This window comes from Cavia porcellus, unplaced genomic scaffold (assembly GCF_034190915.1).
Source record: "Cavia porcellus strain 051 isolate PalLab524CR breed Dunkin Hartley unplaced genomic scaffold, mCavPor4.1 scaffold_14, whole genome shotgun sequence".
Classification (NCBI taxonomy): domain Eukaryota; kingdom Metazoa; phylum Chordata; class Mammalia; order Rodentia; family Caviidae; genus Cavia; species Cavia porcellus.
The window spans coordinates 13,356,915-13,378,641 of NW_026947497.1; the positions used below are offsets into that span (position 1 = coordinate 13,356,915).

The window sequence follows — 21,727 nt, forward strand, 5'->3', positions numbered from 1 at the left end:
AATAGGGCAACTTAGTAAAAGGAATAAAAACAGTATAAATAGCCTTTTCCTTCAGCACTTTCAGATGATTTTTTTTATTTGACAAAAACAACATTTTTAAAAGGAAAAATGAGTGTGTTATAAATGTTGACCAACAATTTTCAACCGTGAGCCTTGGATCAATTTATTTTGTTAAATTTATGAAATGGAACTAAATGTCCTCTTATTTATATTCAGTGTTTTTTTAGTTTTATATCTGCATCTAAACTGTGCATGTCCATACAAGTTTATTTAATGTTTCTGAATGAATAAAAATCATTAGAAAAGTGGTGGATTTTGAAAATCTGACTTTATCTGCCTTCGTTTATTAACTGCTACAGTCTCAGTTTTAACAGTGTTCAGTTATCATCCAGATTACAACCTAATTAAGGGGGTCAGACTTGTTTTCATTTGGTTTTTAGTGGTGGGAATCAACCTACAGCAAGCAGACTTGTTTTCTGGATTACCTCTTCTCTCTTCACCACAAATCAAGAGGTTCTACTCTGCAATGCGACCTTAGGGAAATCCTTGTTTTTACTTTTGTTGGAAATAGCCAGTCATAATTAACTTTACATCATTAACTTGACTTACCTGTCACATTGGAACTACTGTTTTTGCCTTGTGTGATCTCTCAGTTTAAAGGAAATGATGCTCTTAGAGTCTGTCATGAAGCAAAGGTACAGATAATGACCAACCTTCCCTGTTTGCCCAGGACTTTCCCGGTTGCACCACTAAAACTTGTGTAGCCTGGGAACTCCTTGAGTTCTCAGCAAACCAGAGTGGTGGTCAAACCAGAGTGCTGTTGTCAAAGGTGAAAAGTGAAACTGTAAGGGCATCAGTTAGAAGAAGCACTTCTGTTTCAATCTCCTTGTATACTAGAATCCACGTGTATGACCCAAGCCTACCATTGGAGAGGTGGAGAAATGTCTGATCTTTTTGGCTGGGAGCCAGGCTAAAGCCCACTGGTTCCTGAACGAGAGGAGCATGGATGGCACTGCTGTCTTCTCTCTGCCTCTCTCTGGCATCCAGCAAGTCCCAGTTCCCAGCTCCCTTTCATGTTGTTGCTGTCCTTGAGTGCAGTGGTAAATCTCTTAGTCACCGGTGCCAGTGCTCCTGTGAGTGGGGGAGTTAGATAGAGACCCTAAGACTCAAGGGGTGGCGCCAGGGAGAGCACTACTGGGCTCATTGCTGTCTTCCTCTTCTTGTGCTGTTACACCACAGAAACTTACTTTCTGGTCCAAGTGTACAAAAACTGCAGTGCTTCAAGGCATACCTTAGTTAGATTTTTTTGTCTTAAAGAATGGGAAAGCTTATTGGTGAAGAGAAATGGGGAATAGGAACAGCTCCTTAGAGACAGGAGGCGTCCTGAATGGGTTATCACCTGACTTGGAATTTTGTTTCAAAGTAAGGCAAGTGATGTAGTTAGAGGGTTCAATACTTTAAGGTTAAAGAGAAAGAAAATGGATCTCTTAGTGGAGGTGTGGGGGACAATCTAAATGACTCTCCTTGAACTAAGAGCAGTCATTGGTTAAACCTGGCCCTGTCTTCATGTACCGCTATGTACAGAGCTGGTTAAGCTATTTCCTTTTCCCTTCAGGTAGCCCTCAGCAATGTAAATAGGGCTGGCCGAGGTGCTGTTGCCTAATCTTTGAAGATAGGTGACAGTTACTGTTTCAGGGGTTTCCCACCCTGTGGCTCCCTAAACATGATTGAGCCAGCAGATGCAGAACTTCTGCTTTAGGGCTGCCAACTGAGTTCCAGCCTCAGAGATATGAGGCTACAGCTTCCCAGGGCACAGAAGTTTACACCTCAGAGCTGAAGCACCGCCTCCTAAACATTACCTCAGTTGGGTTATGCAGATTGGTCTTTCTACATAGCCTTCTCTCTGCATATTGTCCAGGTGCTTTCAGGCTTCCAACATAGCCCAGCTCAGTCTCCAAGGTTCGCGCAGTCACCCGCAGTCAAGCTACACCCTTCTTCTTCTTCTTTTTTTTTTTTTTTTTTTTTTTTATTTAAAATGAAAAAGAGAAAAAAAGCAGAACAAAACAAAACAGTGTAAGGGTACAAGTAATACAGAACTACAAAACAAAACAAAACAAAACAAACAAAAAAAAAAACAGTAAGTTATCACCAGTTAATAGATTACTCGCTATTATCTTAGAAGCGGTGTTTCAGGTCACAGGATCAAAGCACACAAAGCGAACATTCGAACAGTGAGACTGCAAACAGTTGTGTTCAGTAATCCAATCAAAAATATTAATATGGTCTTCTATGTAACACACCTAAACACCCTTGCTGTTGTATCCTTCACGGCACTTTTCTTTCCCTCTCTTTATTACAACAAAATTTACACATTTTGGGTTTTATTGCTCCCTTAGATCTTATTACATTTTTTTTTTGTAAGAGAATAAAATCAAGCATGATAAAACAAAGCTGTCAGTCAAAACCAAGGATAGGCATAGCACATGATGTAAAAATAGAGTACAAGGTTATCAACAATGGTTACCATAATGCCTCTTGCTTTCTTAAGAAGAATTGTCTATCTCTTTAGGTATTATAAAGTTAAACAAAACAGAAGAGAACAAGACCAATAAAACCTAAACTTTGTAAATCTTACAGAACCTCAAAAGAGGATAATAGTCAAACCAGAATGGGCATCATAGTGAATCTTATTGCCTTCAAAGTAGTTGCCTATACTTTGATACTTTATACTTTCATACAGAGCACAATAGAGTCTAATCAATCAAGACAAGATAATGGGCTATTGCAGGATTTCAAGTTGATAGGAAATCAAAAAAGTTACTATAACATTCTGCTAGATTTTTGATTTTTCCCCTTAGTTTAAAAAACAAATTTAAAAAATTAAATAATTTTTTAATGAATAAGGGAGAGGTTGAGATAAAAGGGGGCATAACAACATAACAATACAGGTTAAAGCATGATACTTTCAGCAACCTAGTGCTTCACCACCAAATAACCCGACTTAATAGTAGTTACCATAGTGTCTTTTTCCTTGAAATATTTGAATATAACTTTATATGCTATAGCATCAAACATATCAAGACTGTGTAACACCATTCAAGTGGATGAAAGCATTGTAGAGTATTTAGAACCAGCTAACAGAAAAATGATCAGTGGTTTCTATATTGTCTCTTTGCCTATAACAATTTTGTTTATACTAACACATATGTTAAAATCCAGCAAGCTACAACATGATAAAATCAATGGAGACAGAAGAGCCATAGTTTGGTGCAGCTTCAAGACAAGATTGTATTAAATCAGCACTAGCTATTATGATGTCTTGTTTTCTTCAAAATAGCTGTTCATTGCATCACAGGCCATGATATCAAATAGCCCAAAATAAAGCCATTCCAATTAATGAGTGAAAACTTTATAAGGCTTCAAGGCCATGGGGATTCATGGTTACCACATACTTTTATATATTTGAATCATTTCCTACACTAGGGAAAGTATTCGGTGTTCACAGATGCGAGTTTGATTTAGTTCATTTATGAGTATGGTTTCAAGCTGCGCCCATTTATTGATAAATACCTTAATGTGATTCTTCTTTATAGCTGAGTAGTACTCCATTGTATAGAAATACCACAGCTTTTTAATCCATTCCTCAGTTGATGGACATTTGGGTTGTTTCCAAGATCTGGCAATTACAAATTGTGCTGCTATAAACATAGGTGCGCATGTATCACTGTGGTACGATGTTTTCAGTTCTGGGAATATGCCTAGAAGTGGAATAGCTAGAACAAATGGGACTTCCAATCCCAGCTTTTTGAGAAATCTCCAGACTGACCTCCACAATGGTTGTACCAGTCTACACTCCCACCAGCAGTGTAGGAGAGTTCCTTTTCCCCCACAGCCTCTCCAGCACTTGCTGTTGATTTTCTTGATCCTGGCCATTCTTTCAGGAGTGAGATGGAATCTCAGTGTGGCTTTAATTTGCATTTCCCTGATAACCAATGATGATGAACATTTTTTTTTTTTTTCATGTATTTATTTGCCATTTGTATTTGTTCGTCTGAGAAGTGCGTTTTGGATTGGGTCTTTGAATTTTGGGGGTCTGAGTTTTTTTAATTCTTTATATGTTTTAGACAAAAGTCCCTTGTCTGAGGGGGAGTTCACTAAGATGTTTTCCCAATTTGTGGGCTTTCTTTTCACCATGCTGGAGATTTTTTTTTGACTTACAGAAACTTTTTAATAAGAGGTGGTCCCAGTTAACTGATTCTGGGAAGTATTTCCCGTGCAGTTTGAGTCCTGTTCATGAATTCTCTACCTACCCTATGTCTTCAAGGTTTCTACCTAATTTGTCTTCCAATAGATTTAGTGTTTCTGTTTTAATATTCAGATCTTTGATCCATTTAGATTTTAATTTAGTACATGGTGATAGGCTTGGTTCGAGTTTTAGCTTTGGGCAAATGGAAAGCCAGTTTTCCAACACCATTTATTAAAACGACTTTCTTTTTTCCAGTGAAACTGCTTGGCTCCTTTATCAAAGATAAGGTGGTTGAGTGTGTTTGTAGTTATCGTTGTATCTTCTAATCTATTCCATTGATCCTCTGCTCTGTTTTGATTCCAGTACCATGTTGATTTTACTACTGTTGCTTTGTAGTATAACTTCAAGTTAGGGATTGTTATGCCTCCTGCCTTGCCTTTGCTGCTTAGAAATGCCTCTGCTATTCTAGGTCTCTTCTGGTTCCAGATGAATTTTAGGAGTGATTTCTCTAGATCTATAAGGTATGTTGATGGTATTTTTATTGGGATTGCATTGAATCTGTATAACAGTTTTGGGAGAATGGCCATTTTCACAATGTTTATTCTTCCTATCCATGAACATGGGATGTCTTTCCATTTTTCTGAGATCATGTTCAATTTCTTCTTTCAGTGTATTATAATTTTCCCTGTATAGGTCTTTCACTTCTTTTGTAAGAGCAATTCCTAAATATTTCATTTTTTTGCTTGCTACTGTGAAGAGTGTGGCTTCTCTTATTTCTCTCTCTCTGATTTTGTTGTTAGTGTATAAGAATGCTATTGATTTCTGAGTATTGATTATGTATCCAGCTACATTACTTAATTTATTTATTATATCTAAGAGTCTTTCAATGGAGTTTAGGGGGTCTTCTATGTAGAGTATCATGTCATCTGCAAACAATGACAATTTAACTTCTTCTTTTCCTATCTTTACCCTTTTTATTTTTCTCTCGTCTAATTCCTCTGGCTAGTACTTCCAGTACTATATTAAATAGGAGAGGTGATAAAGGACATCCTTGTTTTGTGCCTGATTTTAAAGTAAAGGCTTTCAATTTTTGGCCATTTAGTATGATACTGGCTGTTGGTTTGTCATAGACGGCCTTTATTATATTGAGTTAAAGACCATCTATTCCAATTTTCTGTAAAGTTCTTATCATGAATGAATATTGGACCTTATCGAAGGCTTTTTCTGCATCTATGGAAATGATCATGTGATTCTTTCTTTTGGCTTTATTGATATGGTGGATTACATTTATTGATTTACGTATGTTGAACCATCCCTGCATGCCTGGGATGAATCCCACTTAGTCATGGTGTATAATCTTCTTGATGATTTGCTGTGTCCTATTTGCCAATATTTTATTGAGGATTTTTGCATCTGTGTTCATTAGGGAGATTGGTCTGTAGTTCTCTTTTTTCAGTTGGGTCTTTCTCTCAGGTTTTGGTACTAGAGTAATATTTGCTTCCAGGAATGACTTGGGAACGATTGCTTCCCTTTCAATTTCATTGAAGAGTTTGAGGAGTGTCGGTATTAGGTCTTCTTTGTATTTCTTGTAGAATTCTGCAGTGAATCCATCTGGGCCTGGGCTCTTCTTTGTAGCTAAGGAATTATAACACAATTCTGACAGGAGATCTTAACACACTATTGACACCAATGGACAGATCAACCAAACAGAAAATCAACAAAGAAATAAAAGAACTGAATTGCACCTGTGAACAAATGGACTTAATAGACATATACAGAGTATTCCACCCAACAACAACAGAATACACATTGTTCTCAGCAGTATGTGGGTCATTCTCTAAAACAGACCATATATTAACTCACAGAACATATTTAAATAAATGCAAAAGAGTTGAAATTATCCCTTGCATGCTATTGGACCATAGCGCTATGAAATTAGTAATTAACGATAAAAGATACTGCAAAAATCCCACAAACACATGGAAACTGAATCACACACTTGAGTAATCAGTGGGTCACAGAGGAAGTTAAAAAAGAAATTAAGCAATACCTGCAAACAAATGAAAATACAGATACAATTTACCGGAATCTATGGGATGCAATCAAAGCCGTCCTTAGAGGAAAATTTATTACACTGAGTTCCCACATCAGGAAAAAAAAATGAATACAAATAAACAACATGATGCTACACATCAAACAACTAGAAAAAGAAGAGCAAGTCAAGCCCAAAGCCAAAAGAAGAGAGGAAATTATAAAAATCAGAGCAGAAATCAATGCAATAGAGACTAAGAAAACAATCCAAAGAATCAAGGAATCAAAAAGTTGGTTCTTTGAAAGAATAAATAAAATCAATAAGCCCCTAGCCAACCTTATTAAAAAAAGAGAAGAAAGAGCTCAAATCCATGCAATAAGAAATGAAAAAGGTAAAGTCACTACAGACTCAATAGAAATAAAGAAGATCATCAACACCTATTTCGAAAACCTCTACTCTCAAAGGTTTGATAACACAGAAGAAATAGACAGATTCTTAGAAACATATGAAGTACCAAAGCTAGATCAAGAGGATGTAAAACTGCTGAATAACCCAATCGCTACACCCTTCTTGACGAATTAATAAAATCTAGGTTAGGGCCTGGGTTGAGGCCTTTGTTTTGATAAACCTTCATTTTGGCTGGACTCAGGACCCCTTGGCTCCCCATAACTATAAATGTGTCTTGGTATCGTTATTCTTGCCATGGGATACACTAGAAGTCGTAGATTGGAATTAACTTGCTAGAATTTCAGTAATTTTTCCATGTTATTAGAAATGTAAACTTCCTGGATCATAGTGAGGTGGGGAAGGAACCTCTGTAGTTTAGGTACATTGTGATTAACTGACATATAACCTGGTTCAGAATAACAATTTCAATCATTTTATTACTTCTTGAACACTTACTACTGTAAGGCAACGAGAACAAACTTACCAGATTTTACTAACATTTCTGTGCTACAAGGCTTAATTTGCACTAGGGAAAAGCAGAAAAAGTTTTTTTTTTTTTTTTTTTTTTTTAAACATTTTATGTTTACTTAAAAGCCATAGGAGTGATACCTAATTGGTATTTATTTTCCTGGATTTATATTTACTTGGTGTTTGTTTTACTGAATGACATTTTCCAAGGTTTACTAGTAGAGTTTGTTGAATAGAGATTATGTATCTTCGCAGTTTGGTATACCAATGTTGACTGCTGGTGGTGATTCTGATTGATATATTTAATTGCTTTTCTGTTGTGCTGCCCATGCAATACTAAATGCCAGGGAAACTTATTTCTGCAGAACCTGTGCTGTTTAACTATCTAGGATCTGTAATCTGCTCATCCATTTTTTCTAAACAGCCCAGTTCACATGCTGTATTTTTATGTTTTGCATAGTTTTCTTGTCATTAAATTTTTTTCAGGTTACTTTAGATGTAAATAATATTATGGGCTAACATAATAGCATTATAATTATCTGACAATACAAGATCGTTTTCTTACATAATTATAATAAATTATGTAATATATTAACATCTTATAATTGTTAGACTGTAGGATAAATATTATGGAATGCTCATATAATATCTTTCAAAAATTAATCAACTTTATGTTATAGAGCAGTTTTGGGTTCAGAACAGAATATGTATGTGTTAAGTGGGACTTATTTTGATGTTTCTGATAGTCTGTTTTCTATGAAGAAAATCCTGTTTTTCTCAGTATGTACTATTTTTGTTTCCTTCTTTCTAATCCTTGTATACCTCATTTATTTTCTATTATATGCTTAAACATTCAGAATTATGTTGTGATAGATATCAGAAGAATTTCTATGCTGGCCCCAGCACTGTGGGCTAGAAAACCATTAATAGGAGTAGTTATGCTTTAGTTGATTGCTTGGTTGATACTGCATTCAAAACTCCCTTGAACCCTATTCTAACGTAATTATGAAAGAAACTGTGTTTGTTTTAACTTTATTATAAAAATGTTACCCTTGGTATTTAAAATATCATTACTGAAAATGAATTTTGAGATACTCTCATATTATTAGTCCCAGTGTGTACACAGTTGATTCTTATTTGGGTGTTTTGGTGAAGACAGAATTCTAAGTGCTCATATGTGGGTAAGACTTTTTTTTTCCTTTTTGGTAGTGCTGGGGATCAAACCCAGGTCCTTAGGCATATAAGGCAAGAAGTGTACTACTTAGCCACATGGATAAGACATTTTGGTTCCATATCCTGTTTTGTAAATAATCCCCTAATTTAGGTTTAAAAGGAAACATTGAGTCACATGCTGTGGTCCACACCTGTAATGCCTCCCGTCCAGTCCTGAGGCTGAGGTACAGCTCAAGTTCAAGGCAGGCTGGGCAACTTGTAAGAACCTGTTGTAAAACAAAAAAAAGAGTTCTGGGTATGTCTAAATAGAGCACCTGGCTAGCATGTGTGAGCCCCTGGTTTTAATCCCAGAACCACAAAGAGGCAATATTAAAATTATAGTATAATATCATATGTTATAAGACCATTTTTTCAATAGACATGCTCACATTCTGGACTAGTGAGAATCTAGTCATTTTTTACTTCACCAAGATGGTGTTTATGATATTTAAAGTGCTGTTGTATTCCTTCATAATGAATATTGTATTTCAGTAGAAGAATAATGAGCCTATGAGAATGATATTTTTTTGTTGGTGGTCAGTATGATGAAGACATTTGAATCAGGACCTCCAAATGATACAAGGAAAATATTGTAACTCTCAACCTGTTGGAGGTCCAATACACGAAGTTTGTGTGTCCCAAAATTGAAGAGTGAGTAATGGGGGTTAAGAGTAGGAAGTTTTACTGAGGAAGAGATAGCTTATGAGAGATAGGAGGGGTCCCGGGTGGGGTGCCAATGAGGCCCCTTCTCAAAGGGAGTTTTATATTGCAAAATCACGAGGTGGGTACAACATGGCACAAAACTGTGATCAACCAATAAGATGACAGTTTTAGCCATTGAGGTAATGTTGATCCAGTGGAGAATCAAGTCACATCGCGAATGTATATAGAAAGGAAATCAGGACCTTTTTTAAGAATAGATGAATCAGGAGGTCCTGGTCACCCACCTGGGTGACTGATGGTTAGCTAGAATTTATTGGACCAGGTAATACCAAGTACATTATATTGCTTATCGCTTGAGGAGGCATATAGGCCTGGTCATTGTGTTTTTATCTTGAGACCTGGCCTTCAGTGGATGCACCTCCTGCCACGGTAGTGATGTATTCTCCTCTGCACTAACTCCCTTGAGAACCTTATCCTGACTGCCTATAACATTTCTACCTAACTTAACTGATAATTATTTTAGAGGCTTTTTGCACAGGAATATTGGTATTTCTGAACAGTGACTTTGGGAATGTGTAGAGAATCTGTGTACCATTAAAAACGTTCTTCAAATACGGTAGTCACTAGCTACATACAACTAAAATAAAATTTACCTTTCAGTTCCACAGTTATGCCCGCCAGAGTTCACTTCTCCCTTGTCACATCTGGGTAGGGGATACCATTTGGACAGCAAGGGAATGCATTTTCCTCATCATGGAAAGTTCTAGTGGACAGTACTGTTCTAGAATATAAACACCTGTTCATTACAAACAAAAGTGTTTTTGTGGTTACTTTTTACTTTGTGATAATTACTAAAATAAAATAAATTTTAAAAAGTAAGATGAATAAGAAACAGTGAAAGGATTTGTTTCCCTACTCCGAACTTGTTTTGTTTCTAGTTATTTTTGGTAACAGAATGGCTTTAATTATGGCCACTTGTTTAGATATAAAACCCAGAGGGATCAGTAGTTTCCCACCATTGGTCCAACATTAGGTACATCTTGGAAGCAGTCAGTGGAAGATAGTAGCTGCTGGAATGCTTGTTTTTATATAAATCTCATCCCTGAGATTGGTAGATATCCATGTGAAATCTCTGATTTCTCTTAGGACTGTAAGAAGGTTACATCAAAGAGACACATAAGCGAGTCAGTACTGGAAATGTCCGGACTATTTAATTCTCTTCCTTTATTGACCTTGAAATTGTAAACACTGCAATAGAAACAATATAGTCTCTAGCTTTGTTTATTCTTAAAGCCCTTGTAACAATTCAATTAACACAACATTATATGTTTATAAGGTGCATTTTACTTCTCCTGGGAGCAGAAGAGGGTTAAACGCATCTTAATCTTTTATCCATCATTGGCTTTTTGGCTTTAGGTTTTTTATGCCATTTGAATGTTGAGAAGATATAGTTGTTGAAATTATATTTAGTGGGAATTAGAACAAGTATTAATACATGGTATAAGCCGGAATGTGTCATGTTATGGATGTATATAAATAGTTTGCATTGTTCACTGAAGTGAAAGTACTTTGTGTTTGTACATGCAGTTGTATAGAGCTTTTCTCAATTTGCTATTTGTGGTGCAATTTAGAATACAAGTATTAATTATGTAGAGTACGTTAGAGGTTGTTGCTCTCTGGCTCCTGTGCGTAGGGTGTTTAATTCTGAAAGTACAGTGCAGGACAACTTTATATATACTAGATTAATGTGAAAAGATAGGAGAGATGTTAGCATGCAGGAAAGGCATCCTCTGACTTGCTATTGGCACCAGAGATGAAGATTCAGTAGAAAGCTTAGCCCAGGACATAATTGTTCCTCAAGCTCTTCTTCAACATGCAGTTCTTGAACTTTTCTATTAAAGGTTTCTGAGATTCATCAGCAAATTGGTATAAATACAGCCTGCCAGAATACTTGTGGTATTTATTTAGTAAAGAAGAAATGCATACTAAAGATCATTTTTCCTATGAGGGAAAGTCTTTTCTGTAGAATTACTGAACTGCTACATAAATGCTTTGGTGATATTTGGGAATGTAATTGCAGAAATAAAACAATTTAAGGAAGAGACAAGTGCACTGAGATACTTGGAAATCCAAAACCTAGGTTCTTCTTGGAATGAACACTGATATTCAGTTAAGAAATAAAGAAATGTTTCATATTTTTCATAGATATATTGAAAGAAGAGATAATCATGTGTCTGTAATCCACTTTCTAGAAATTTTATTTTACGTCTTAAAATTATTAGTGTAATTATATGCTCCCAACATTGATCCATTCTTAATATATTTCATTATATGTTAACGTTGCATTTTATCTGTGTTTAAGTAGTTTAACTTTCAAAAGTAAAAGTTTAATTAGAAAACATTTTAGAATAATTTTTAAAAGTGTTAGATCATTGGGCATAGTAGAGGCTCGGAATTGTTTTGAATGATCATCGTTACATTCTATCGTATTCTGTTTTAAGTCGTTTTCTGGTTGTCATTACAGCTATGAAGTCTTATACTCTGTATTTCTTGCTCCTGTGGAGTGCTGTTGGGATAGCCAGGGCTGCCAAAATCATCATCGTGCCGCCAATTATGTTTGAAAGCCATATGTACATTTTCAAGACTCTGGCCACAGCATTGCATGAGAGAGGCCACCACACAGTGTTCCTCTTCTCAGAAGGCAGAGATATCGCCCCTTCTAATCATTACAGCCTCCAGCGCTACCCAGGGATCTTCAACAGCACCACCTCAGATGCTTTCATGCAGTCCAAAATGCAGAATATTTTTTCTGGGAGATTGACAGCCATTGAACTGTTTGACATACTGGATCATTACACCAAGAACTGTGACATGATTGTTGGCAACCAAGCCCTCATCCAGAATCTGAAAAAAGAAAAGTTTGACCTGCTGCTGGTGGACCCAAATGACATGTGTGGATTTGTGATAGCTCATCTCTTAGGGGTTAAATATGCTGTGTTCTCAACTGGCCTTTGGTATCCTGCTGAGGTGGGGGCTCCTGCCCCGTTAGCCTACGTCCCAGAGTTTAACTCCCTCCTCACAGATCGCATGAACTTGCTGCAAAGGATGAAAAATACCGGAGTTTACCTCATTTCCAGAATAGGAGTCAGCTTTCTGGTTCTTCCCAAATATGAAAGGATAATGCAGAAGTACAACCTGGTGCCGGAGAAGTCCATGTACGATCTGGTCCACGGTTCCAGCCTGTGGATGCTGTGCACTGACGTGGCGCTTGAGTTTCCAAGACCCACTCTGCCTAATGTTGTTTACGTTGGAGGGATCCTGACCAAGCCAGCCAGCCCACTGCCAGAAGTAAGGTTTGCTGAAATCTGGGGCCTTTTTTTTTTTCTGTTTTTTAATGTGAGGCTCAGTTTTGGTTTTTGGAAGAAATAGTATTGATTATATCCTAGCTAAGGGTTCTGTGAGAAGCGGCTAGGACACAGAGCCTCTCAATTCCTTTGTCCTGAATGAGTTTTCATCATACTAGGAGGTCGTCCTGATAGATGGCCAATGGCCTGGCTGGGAGATAGATTTTTTGATTAAGTAGTAACTATAGTATACCAGAAGAATGTAGTTAGATGGTTAGTTTTAAAGAGCTTAATTGATTTGGCTTTTAATTGAACTCCGAGAGTTCTCTCTCCCTTCTCCAGATAGCACAGTCACAGGTTTCTCTGTTGTGTAAGTTCAAATAAATGTATAAATTGAATAAAAAAAGGTTCTTTGAGAAGTTTAAACCATTAGAAAGTTTACGTCTTAGAATGGAAATGTAGCAAGTAATTTCCATTTAAATAGGAATCCAACTAATGTAAATTAATGAGTAAATGTTACTGTTTACAAGAAATTATGAACCTAATACAATTTCAAAAACAGATTAATCACTTTAAGAAAATCTGTTCACTGTCAATTCTAAATTGTTTTTGCTGGTAGAGCTAATTCTTTTGCTCTTCTGTTCTGCATCCTATCTAGGTTTCAATTAGGTATCCTAAACTAGCAGGAGGTATACCCATAATTAATGTAGTGGGTTTTCCTACCTCATGCTGACTCAGTCTTTGATACTGTTAAATGGAAGCTTAGGGCTTCTTGTAGCATTTTCTTTATTGAAACTATTTTTGTGTTCCTCTCTGGGTACTGCATATGAGTAAGTCTGTCAGGGCCTTGATGGGTAAGTAGTAAATGAAGGATTTCTTCTATAAATATCAGATAAGGACAGTTCCTGGCAGAATTTCCTCATTGGGTAATTAGGTGATTGAGATATCTGACTTGCAGACTTTTTCTGATACAACCATCACTTGTACTTATGCTTTGTTACAGTCCAGATAATATGGACAGACAGACATGACCAGACACATTTTAAATTGATGCAGCCACCAGAAGCTGCAGGAGCATAGTTGTACTCTGTGATACCTGTATAGGACATGGATTCACCTCAGCTTATCTCTGTCACTCAGGAATTTATCCAAGTCCAACTGGAATCCTTAAATATTCTCTGCCACAGTCACCTCGTGATGCATTACTCTCCTTCCTCAAGGCAGCTGACGTCAAATTTTAGTAGAAGCAGCTTTTAAAGGATTTGTTAAACACCTTTGTCCTTACCCTGCTATGGTCATTTGTAATGTTACACAGGTCACTGGTTTGCTGTAGGTTTTTATCTCTACTCAGCAAGCCCGGAGCCCCTTGCTGGTCATTTATACTCTTAGTTGTGAACAAAACTGTAAAAAGACAGCAGTTAATTCTAAACTTCCTTAATAAACCAGAGATGGTGAATACTGAAGACAACAGTCAGATAGAACCATCTGGACTCTGATGCTTTAGAGATTTGGTAATAGAAATCAGCCCCGGTCCAAATGCTCTTGATGACAGACAATGTGTTGGGTCACTTTTGCTTTGGAGTGAGTAAATCGTGGGTCTCAATAATAGAGTTGTTTTAAATGCACATTAGCAATCTCCTTGGGGGAGCCACCTCTCACAGTCACCTTGCTGTCACCTACCTGACTGTCTGCAGCAGGAACCCTGCAAATGTGAATTCAAGGGTAGAAGTTTGGGTTGGATTCCATCCACTTGGTGGTTTATCTACTCTGTCACCGCAGGATTGCAGATCAGTAGAGAACAAAGGTTCAGTTTTTTAAAAAAAGTTTGCTTTGGCCAAGAAGGAGTCTATTTGAATAGATTGTTGAAGTATTAATTGCAAATGAGGTAATGACTTCCAATACAGAATGATTATAGGTTTTAGTAGTTTTCTTGGTGTGTAGTAGCAGTAATACCACAGAAGAACAATACTGTACAGACTTACTTAGAGAGTCTGTTAGCTATTACAATTAGAATGATTCATGTGATAATTTTTAGGTGATTTCCCTTTGGCTGACACACTGTGTTGCCACTTTCCAGTTCTACAGCATTGAACACTCAACAGATTGTGTCTTTGCTGTTGGTTTTTCACATGACATTCTTCCTGACTAGGATGAGGGCACCTCCAAGTGTGAATGAAACTCCACTTGCTCAATTTTGTACCTTGCTTGCTTGCAAAATAGTAGACACTCAATAAGTATTTAATATTAAGTGAACTGTATCAAAAAGAAATAGTTGCCAAAATTAGTTGATTCAACTAGTATAATAATATTGTTAATATTACATCCATAATATTTTAACCATTAACTATTAATGTTGGTAGTATTGTAATCATTATTGCAAATTTATATTCACATTCCATCCCAGCCATAAATTCAACCAGAAGTTCCAGGGTGGATTTATTTTGATGTATTGGAATAGCTCTGTTACTGATGCTGAGATGAGGAGATAATAATCACATATCACCCAACTGGCAAACTAAAATAGTCTCTGTTCCAAATACTTTTGTGAATTTGGATGGTAGTGAAGGACAGGTGAGCTATTGCTATTTTGAAAGGAGGTTTTCTGGGAATTTGACAATTGGTGCAACTAAACATTACTTTATTGACAGGTAAAGAATAGCAAAGGTGTACTTACCAGTCATGGGGAAAGGAAGTGATAAGAAAAGAGATAAAAGAGTGGTAAGACAGATCATGGGATCAGGGACAAGGTCATGGCACCCACTCTGTTCTTTTTTTTTCATGTGCCAGAGCTTCCTCAAAGAAAGAATTCTTGGGGAAAATGAGAAGGAAAAGCAAAAAATTGAGTAGATTAGCTAACTGTGCTGAGACCAGGTTATTAGAAGAATGTGACCAAGCAATAAAACAGTGGCTGCCCATATTTGCTGTTTGTTGCTTCATGTCGAAGCCAGTACTTGCAGTTACACATGGTGATTGAAAGCTGATTTCACCAATAATGAATGAAGCATCTAGGCTGGATATGGCACCAGAGTCCTTGGGGCAGAAAAGCTTGATCCAGGTTTGCAGCAGATGTGGACAATATTTTAGGCTACTTTAATAATATGTTACATTTATAACTTGTGTTGACTCATGCAATTTAAAGATTGAGGTGGGAGTATAACCATGATAGCGTATTTATTGAACTGCCACTTCTTAAGTTAGTATCATTTAATTGAAATGTATATTCTCATGCTGGGCTAGTGGCATACCCTTGTAATCGCAGCACTCAGGAAGTGAGGCAGAAGGATTGGCGAGAGTTAGAGTCACCTGGACTACATAGTGAGATCCTATTTCAAAAGGCCAAAAAAAAAAAAGGGAATATATGTCCTCCATATTTGAGTTTTTGTTTTGAATATCGTCACTCAAAACGACCTTTTATGGAATGATTTCCTCTGTATAGAATTACTGTGTTGTGTTGGTCTATTTGGTGATCAGAAAATTGACTGATGTTTAGAAGAGACTAATTTAATCCCATTTACTGATTCAGAGGACTGGTCTTCACAACATGGTAGTTGGGTCAATATGATAGATCCCTTATGAGAACTCATTTATGTCATGTTTTGCAGTTTTATGGTTTGTAGAAGAAATTTGTCTTTATTTTCTACTGAGAAACAGGCTACCTGCTAGTGAATCTAGCCAGGAAGTACTGAAGCAGCACTGTTGGGGTCATCAGTAAACTATGCTTTAATTCACTACTATAGTATTTTTCTGACTAACATTGTGGTTTAAGTAGCTTATCTGTTGCTTCAAATGCATTATGAGCTTAAACCTATTTCTGGATATGATCAGAAAATCAAACATAAGACCAAAATAAATGAACTTGTTTATTATGATAGTGTAGGGGCGAAATGAACCCTTCTCCCATCCAAAGTTGTCTTTAAAGCTTTAAATAACCTTGAGAATTGTTCCCTCAAGTATTAATTCAAACACTGGCAATGTCAAGAGAAATATTATTCAAATGACCATTTTCACAACTAAATTGCTGTTGGCACCACTTTTTAGTAGGAAATTTTTCCCAAATACTCTGATTCCAAGCCAAATTATTCTGCTTTTGAAATTAAAGTCGTTACTGTCAGGGAGTGTGGCAGGGCTGTGTTTGGTTGATTCTGACAGAGAGGATAGGATGAATCTAAGCTTGTGAAGGTGTGGTAGGATCATTGCTGAAGACACACTTCTTTGTACTTGTATGAAATATTTTTTGCCAACTTTACAGGTATTGGACAATATTTTACAAATTATAAAAACTGATGTTTTTCAGCCAAATGCTTTTGGCCTTTTTCTGTGTATGTGTGTGTATATGTGTATGTGTGTGTATATGTGGGTTCCTATTGAGAACTGAACCCAGAGCCTTCATGCTGAGTCTACATCCACAGCCTTTTAAAATACTTTATTTTGAGACAGGATCTCATTATTAACTACCATTAAGTTGTATAAGCTGGACTTGAACTTGTGATCTTCCTAGGCTCCAAGAGTGCTAGAAATACAGGTGACCATGTCCAGCTTCTGGCCCTGGCTTTTAATTTTGGTCTTCATGTGACTCTGGGATAAGGAATTTGGCCTTTCTTACGCGAGGATAGCAGTATTCAACCGAAAGGGCATCAATATAAGATGTAAAATAACAGCTCTGCTTTAAAGGATATAAGAAAATAGTTTATTTTAAGCCAAATATAAGTAACCATGGTCTGGGGCCCTGGATTCAAGTTACCCTGAGTAACATGTTCTACCATGGGAGAGGTTCCATGAACTTTTATAACAGAAAGTCCTAAGTCAGTACACGGTAGGATGATCAGATAGTAGCCTGCAGCAGGTTGGGGAACACTTACAGGTTTCAGATGTTATAGCATCCTAACTAGAGAGTTGGTGGGGCTAGAGGTCTGCTAAGTTTAGTGGTACATTCCTTGATGTTTAAATAATGTCACAATGATGTTAGACCATAAACGTTAAGATAAATGGCTTTTACAGCCCTTAAGTTATAAAATTTTGGCTCCAGGCTTATCACATTCCATCTTTCCACAATCAACATGTTCTAGTCAGCCAAGGGCAAACAGTCTGAAGGATCTTTACTATAGATCAGCTTCTTTAAGGGGTTGGTAAATGGGAATCAAGGCCATACCTGGTGGTGATAATTGTTGCTCATAGTATCACTGAACAACTCTTTTAAGAAGACTAATAGTTACTGAACCACTGCTGACTTCTTGTTTTCCCCATGGCAGATAAAAGAATGTTTTCAGGCAGTTGTGTGCAGGTGTAGGATGGATGTGAGGAAGTGTCCATGGCTTTGCCTGCATTCATTCCAGAGCTGACCCTGGTGCTTCTGTTTCCATCTTGGTGATTGCATTTGTTCTCCCATCATTCTTTTTGTTTTGCTGAAGTAGAAGGAAGATGATAGATGAGTGAAGTATATGGTCCTTAACCTTCCAGAGTATCTTAGAAATGGGCACAAGTTTTTGTTGTCTCTTCTGGAGGGTAGGCAGAAGAATTAGGAGCTCCGTGTACTTTATGGTGTGAATTAGCCCCAGAGGTGTGGTCTGAAATCTTTTAGACCTTTAGTGGGAAACAGGAAATGGACAGGTGACACCACGGCCTGTCCATTTCCTGTTTCTGTGCTGCCCAAATCTGAGGGTGCTAAGAGAAAACTCAAGAAAAATGAATGAATCAATCTTCCAGCCATTGATTCTACCTAGATTCTCCTCTACTTCTCCATACTCAGGCTCTGAGTCGAAGAAAGCTCCATAGTCTTGTAACTAAGAAATCGTAAGTTTCTAACCTAGACATATTTAACAAAAATGTTTAGTATTTTCTTAGAGTAGGGATGCAGAATCGGCAACCAACCTTGTCTGGATCCTGATTTCTTCCTTCCTCTCTGCAGTATGTCCTTTGATTTTCATTTATCTCTCTCATTAGAATTGTTTAGATCAGCATCCTGTGATACAGGCCAAGGCATGATTATAAGCTACGTAGGTCTGGGATGCTCCTAGCAGTTTGTGTAAGTGGTACTGTTCACCCAAGTACCAGCTGCCCTTCTTTTTATTTTGTTTTTTGGTTGTTGAGACGGTCTCGTCTTGCTGCATAGTTAAGGCTGGCCTTGAACTCAGTATGTATCCCACTCTGGCCTTGAACTCACAGTGATTCTCCTGAGTCTCCTGAGTGCTGGGATTATGGTATGAGTTGCCATGCCCAACAAGTATCAGCTATACTTTGAGAACCATTGACTTAAGACTCATACAGTCCAGGTGATCCAGAAATTTTAATTGCATTATATAATTTGTTTTATATGAGCAAGTTTTGTTTCTAGTAATTTTGTTTCAGGGAATTATTTTCAGTATACATTGGACTAAGAAATCTGTATGTATTAACACCTAGAAAAGCCGTGGTTTCATTGTGTGTATAGTTTATTACCTTACAGTCTCATTTTATAAAATTAAGTTGATGCTGTTGAATATCATCCCTTTCATTATGACACAGATTTGAATACAAGTTCAATGAGCAGTCATGTTAATGATAGATAAGGGCCTCAGAACTAAGAACTTGTGACTTTTCAGTTTTTTATTCGCCTACCGTGGCTTTTAACTCCCTGTTAGGAATATTTTTGTAAAGCAGAATTTATTACTATATGTAGGAGCCGTTTATAGTAGGAGATTCAGGAATTCTAATTTTGTCGATGTAAATGTAGTCGGATGATAAGTTGGTTAACCACATCTATTCTAGACAGTGTTACATGAGATAAGAGTGCTGTAAGATATGGGAGGAGAGGAGAAACAGGCACATTTTTTTCCTAAAAGTTTTTGTACTTGAGAGAAGACTATGGTGGGAGTGTTCATGAGAGCTGAGCAGTGGAGCACTGGCCTTGCATGCATGAGCCCTGGGTTCCATCCCCACTATCACACACAAAAGAACTTCACAGCAGTCATTCACTTACAGTGGCATATTTGATATGGCTAGCTTTTGATAGGATGGCTTTCAGGAGAATTTAGATGCCCTAGGGAAGCCGAATGCCATATTGAAGAGATTATTTGTTTTCCATTGATTTACTTCTGCTTCTTTTTCCTCCTCGGATGTCTAGTATAATAAAAGTAACCTGGTGAAAATAAGTTGACATGATTGTACATTTCACTGACTGTAGCAGTAGCTTAATAAATGTCTGTTTATTTGAATTCTTTTATACTCCACTAGATTTGAGAAATAAAAGATTTGAGTATAAAAGATTTAATTTGCAGACCTTTAAGAAAAAAACACTAGGTTCTTTAAAAAAAGCCTGGGTTCTGAAAAGTTTTAAATCTTCTACAAAGAATAAGGAAGCAAGATTACAAGCTGGGTCATGTTTCACATTGTACCCACTTTTATGTCTAGTACTGTACTGTGTTGCATGGTGCACAGCTTAATACTTACATTCAGAACTAATGTAGTTTCAAGTTGTGAAAGTGTTGACCTTATGGGGAACTTTGACTTGGTTCTCATGCAGTTCAGCTCATGGCTGGAATCAAATCATGGAGAGAATTGAATTTGTGGACCAAGGTGCATATATATATGTATGTATAATAACATATGTTAATTCTTTTAAACACTTAAAAATTCCATATATTTTAATATATTTATATGATAGAGAATTTGTAAAATGCTTATTTATAAAAGGTAGAAATCAAAAGTACAGGAAAATTATTTTTTAAAAATTTTTTATTTTAGAGAGGGTAAGATTAGACATAACAAAACAGAACAAAACAGATCATAAGGAAACAATTTTAAGAAACTTGGATTTCAAAGCAAGTCCACTGGAGAGCTTCACTGTCTATCATATTATCTCTTATTTTCTTCCAAATAGTTGTCCCCATCTTCACACACATTGAATGCATACTGAACATTATAGAACTAATCTAATCAGAACAGGATGATGAAGGCTCTTTAGGTCTGCAAGACCTGACATTAGGGAAGTCAGCAATGGCTGCCATAATGTCTCTCATTCTCTTCGAAGTAGCTGTCCATATGTTTACGTATGCTAAAATTAAACATAAGAGACTAGACCGATATCACTCTGAGCAGTGAATAATAATATTGGTAGATTTTATATCCTAATGCTACAGAATTAGCACTGGGTATCTTAGTGTCTCTTCTTCAGAGTATCTGTTCATTACATCTTGCATTATATAATCTGTTCCTGTAAACTGTTTAAAAATTCTTCCCATGTGTGAATCTCTACATATATATCTATCCTTTCTGTATTATAGGGAAAAGCAGATCAAAACAAGACAACAAACCAATTCCTAGAAAAACATGAAATGAAAAAAGACATATAAAACTACAATGTTAGGTGATCTACAGTAGTTACTATGCTTTCTCTTGTTATTTTCAATAGAATTGTTGACATCATCAGATATAATATAATTGAACATAGCATTACATAGCAATATTAATAAAAACACAACATTGGAGACATTGTAGGATTTCAAAAGGAGTTAATAATCAAAGTCAAAATGGATATCTTTTATATCTTGTCATCTTCAGAGTAGTTGCCTCTACTCTTAGACTTGATACTGTCAAGCATACCAAATTTAAATAAAATCAGTCAAGACAAAACAGCAGTCTAACAAACCAGCTTCAGATAAGATCAGTCATAGTAAGACAATGTAAGTAATACAGGGCTTCAGTTTAAGTTAATAGGAAATTAAGGATAGTTACTATATTATAGCCTGCTATTTTTGGGATAGCTGTCTGTGCCCTCAAATCTAGTATGAGTAGACAGACCAGAACAAAATATAATCAAGCTAAACAGAGTGATAGGACTAATGTGGTTTTTAAATCCTGATACACTATTAACAATGACCTCTGCCTTCCTTTTTTAGGCAATTCCTCCCCTTTCCCTTTCTCAGGGTGCTTTGTATATTTTGGGTCCCACTAATTCCTTTAGTTTCTAGATGAGGGGGGGCAACTCGTTATCTGTCTGAGTGGTGTTGAACCTTTTTACCCCTGAGCTTGATCTTGAGCTGTATTCCTTTAGTTACTAAAGCCACAAGGTTTTCCTTCCTTCTAGCTGAGTAGTTCTCTACTGCACAAAAGTGTCATGGCTTTCCAACCTATCTGCAGCTGCTGGATGAGTTGTTCCTATTTCTCTCTGGTTTCCTGTCACATAGAGTATCATTTTCTCATCTTTGACTTTCAGTTTATTAATCCTCTTTCAGGTTGAGTGTATTTCCTATTCAGAGCATCTCGATGGATCCTGCCTCTTAATCTACTCTCCCTGTGTTTCTTTTTGTTACTGTATCAAGGCTATCTGCATTAGAGATT

At 36.7% G+C, this 21,727-nt stretch overlaps 1 protein-coding gene across 2 annotated transcripts in view; it reads left to right on the forward strand.

Annotated features, from left to right (window-relative positions):
* Ugt8 (UDP glycosyltransferase 8) overlaps positions 1 to 21,727 on the forward strand; it is a 73,698-nt gene that overhangs the window by 14,608 nt on the left and 37,363 nt on the right. For both annotated transcript variants that reach the window (XM_063260703.1, XM_003468063.5), the window contains exon 2: positions 11,593 to 12,416. In XM_063260703.1, coding sequence (XP_063116773.1) covers positions 11,595 to 12,416 — 822 coding nt within the window. In that variant the 5' untranslated portion in view covers positions 11,593 to 11,594. The remainder of the gene's footprint in view (positions 1 to 11,592; positions 12,417 to 21,727) is intronic.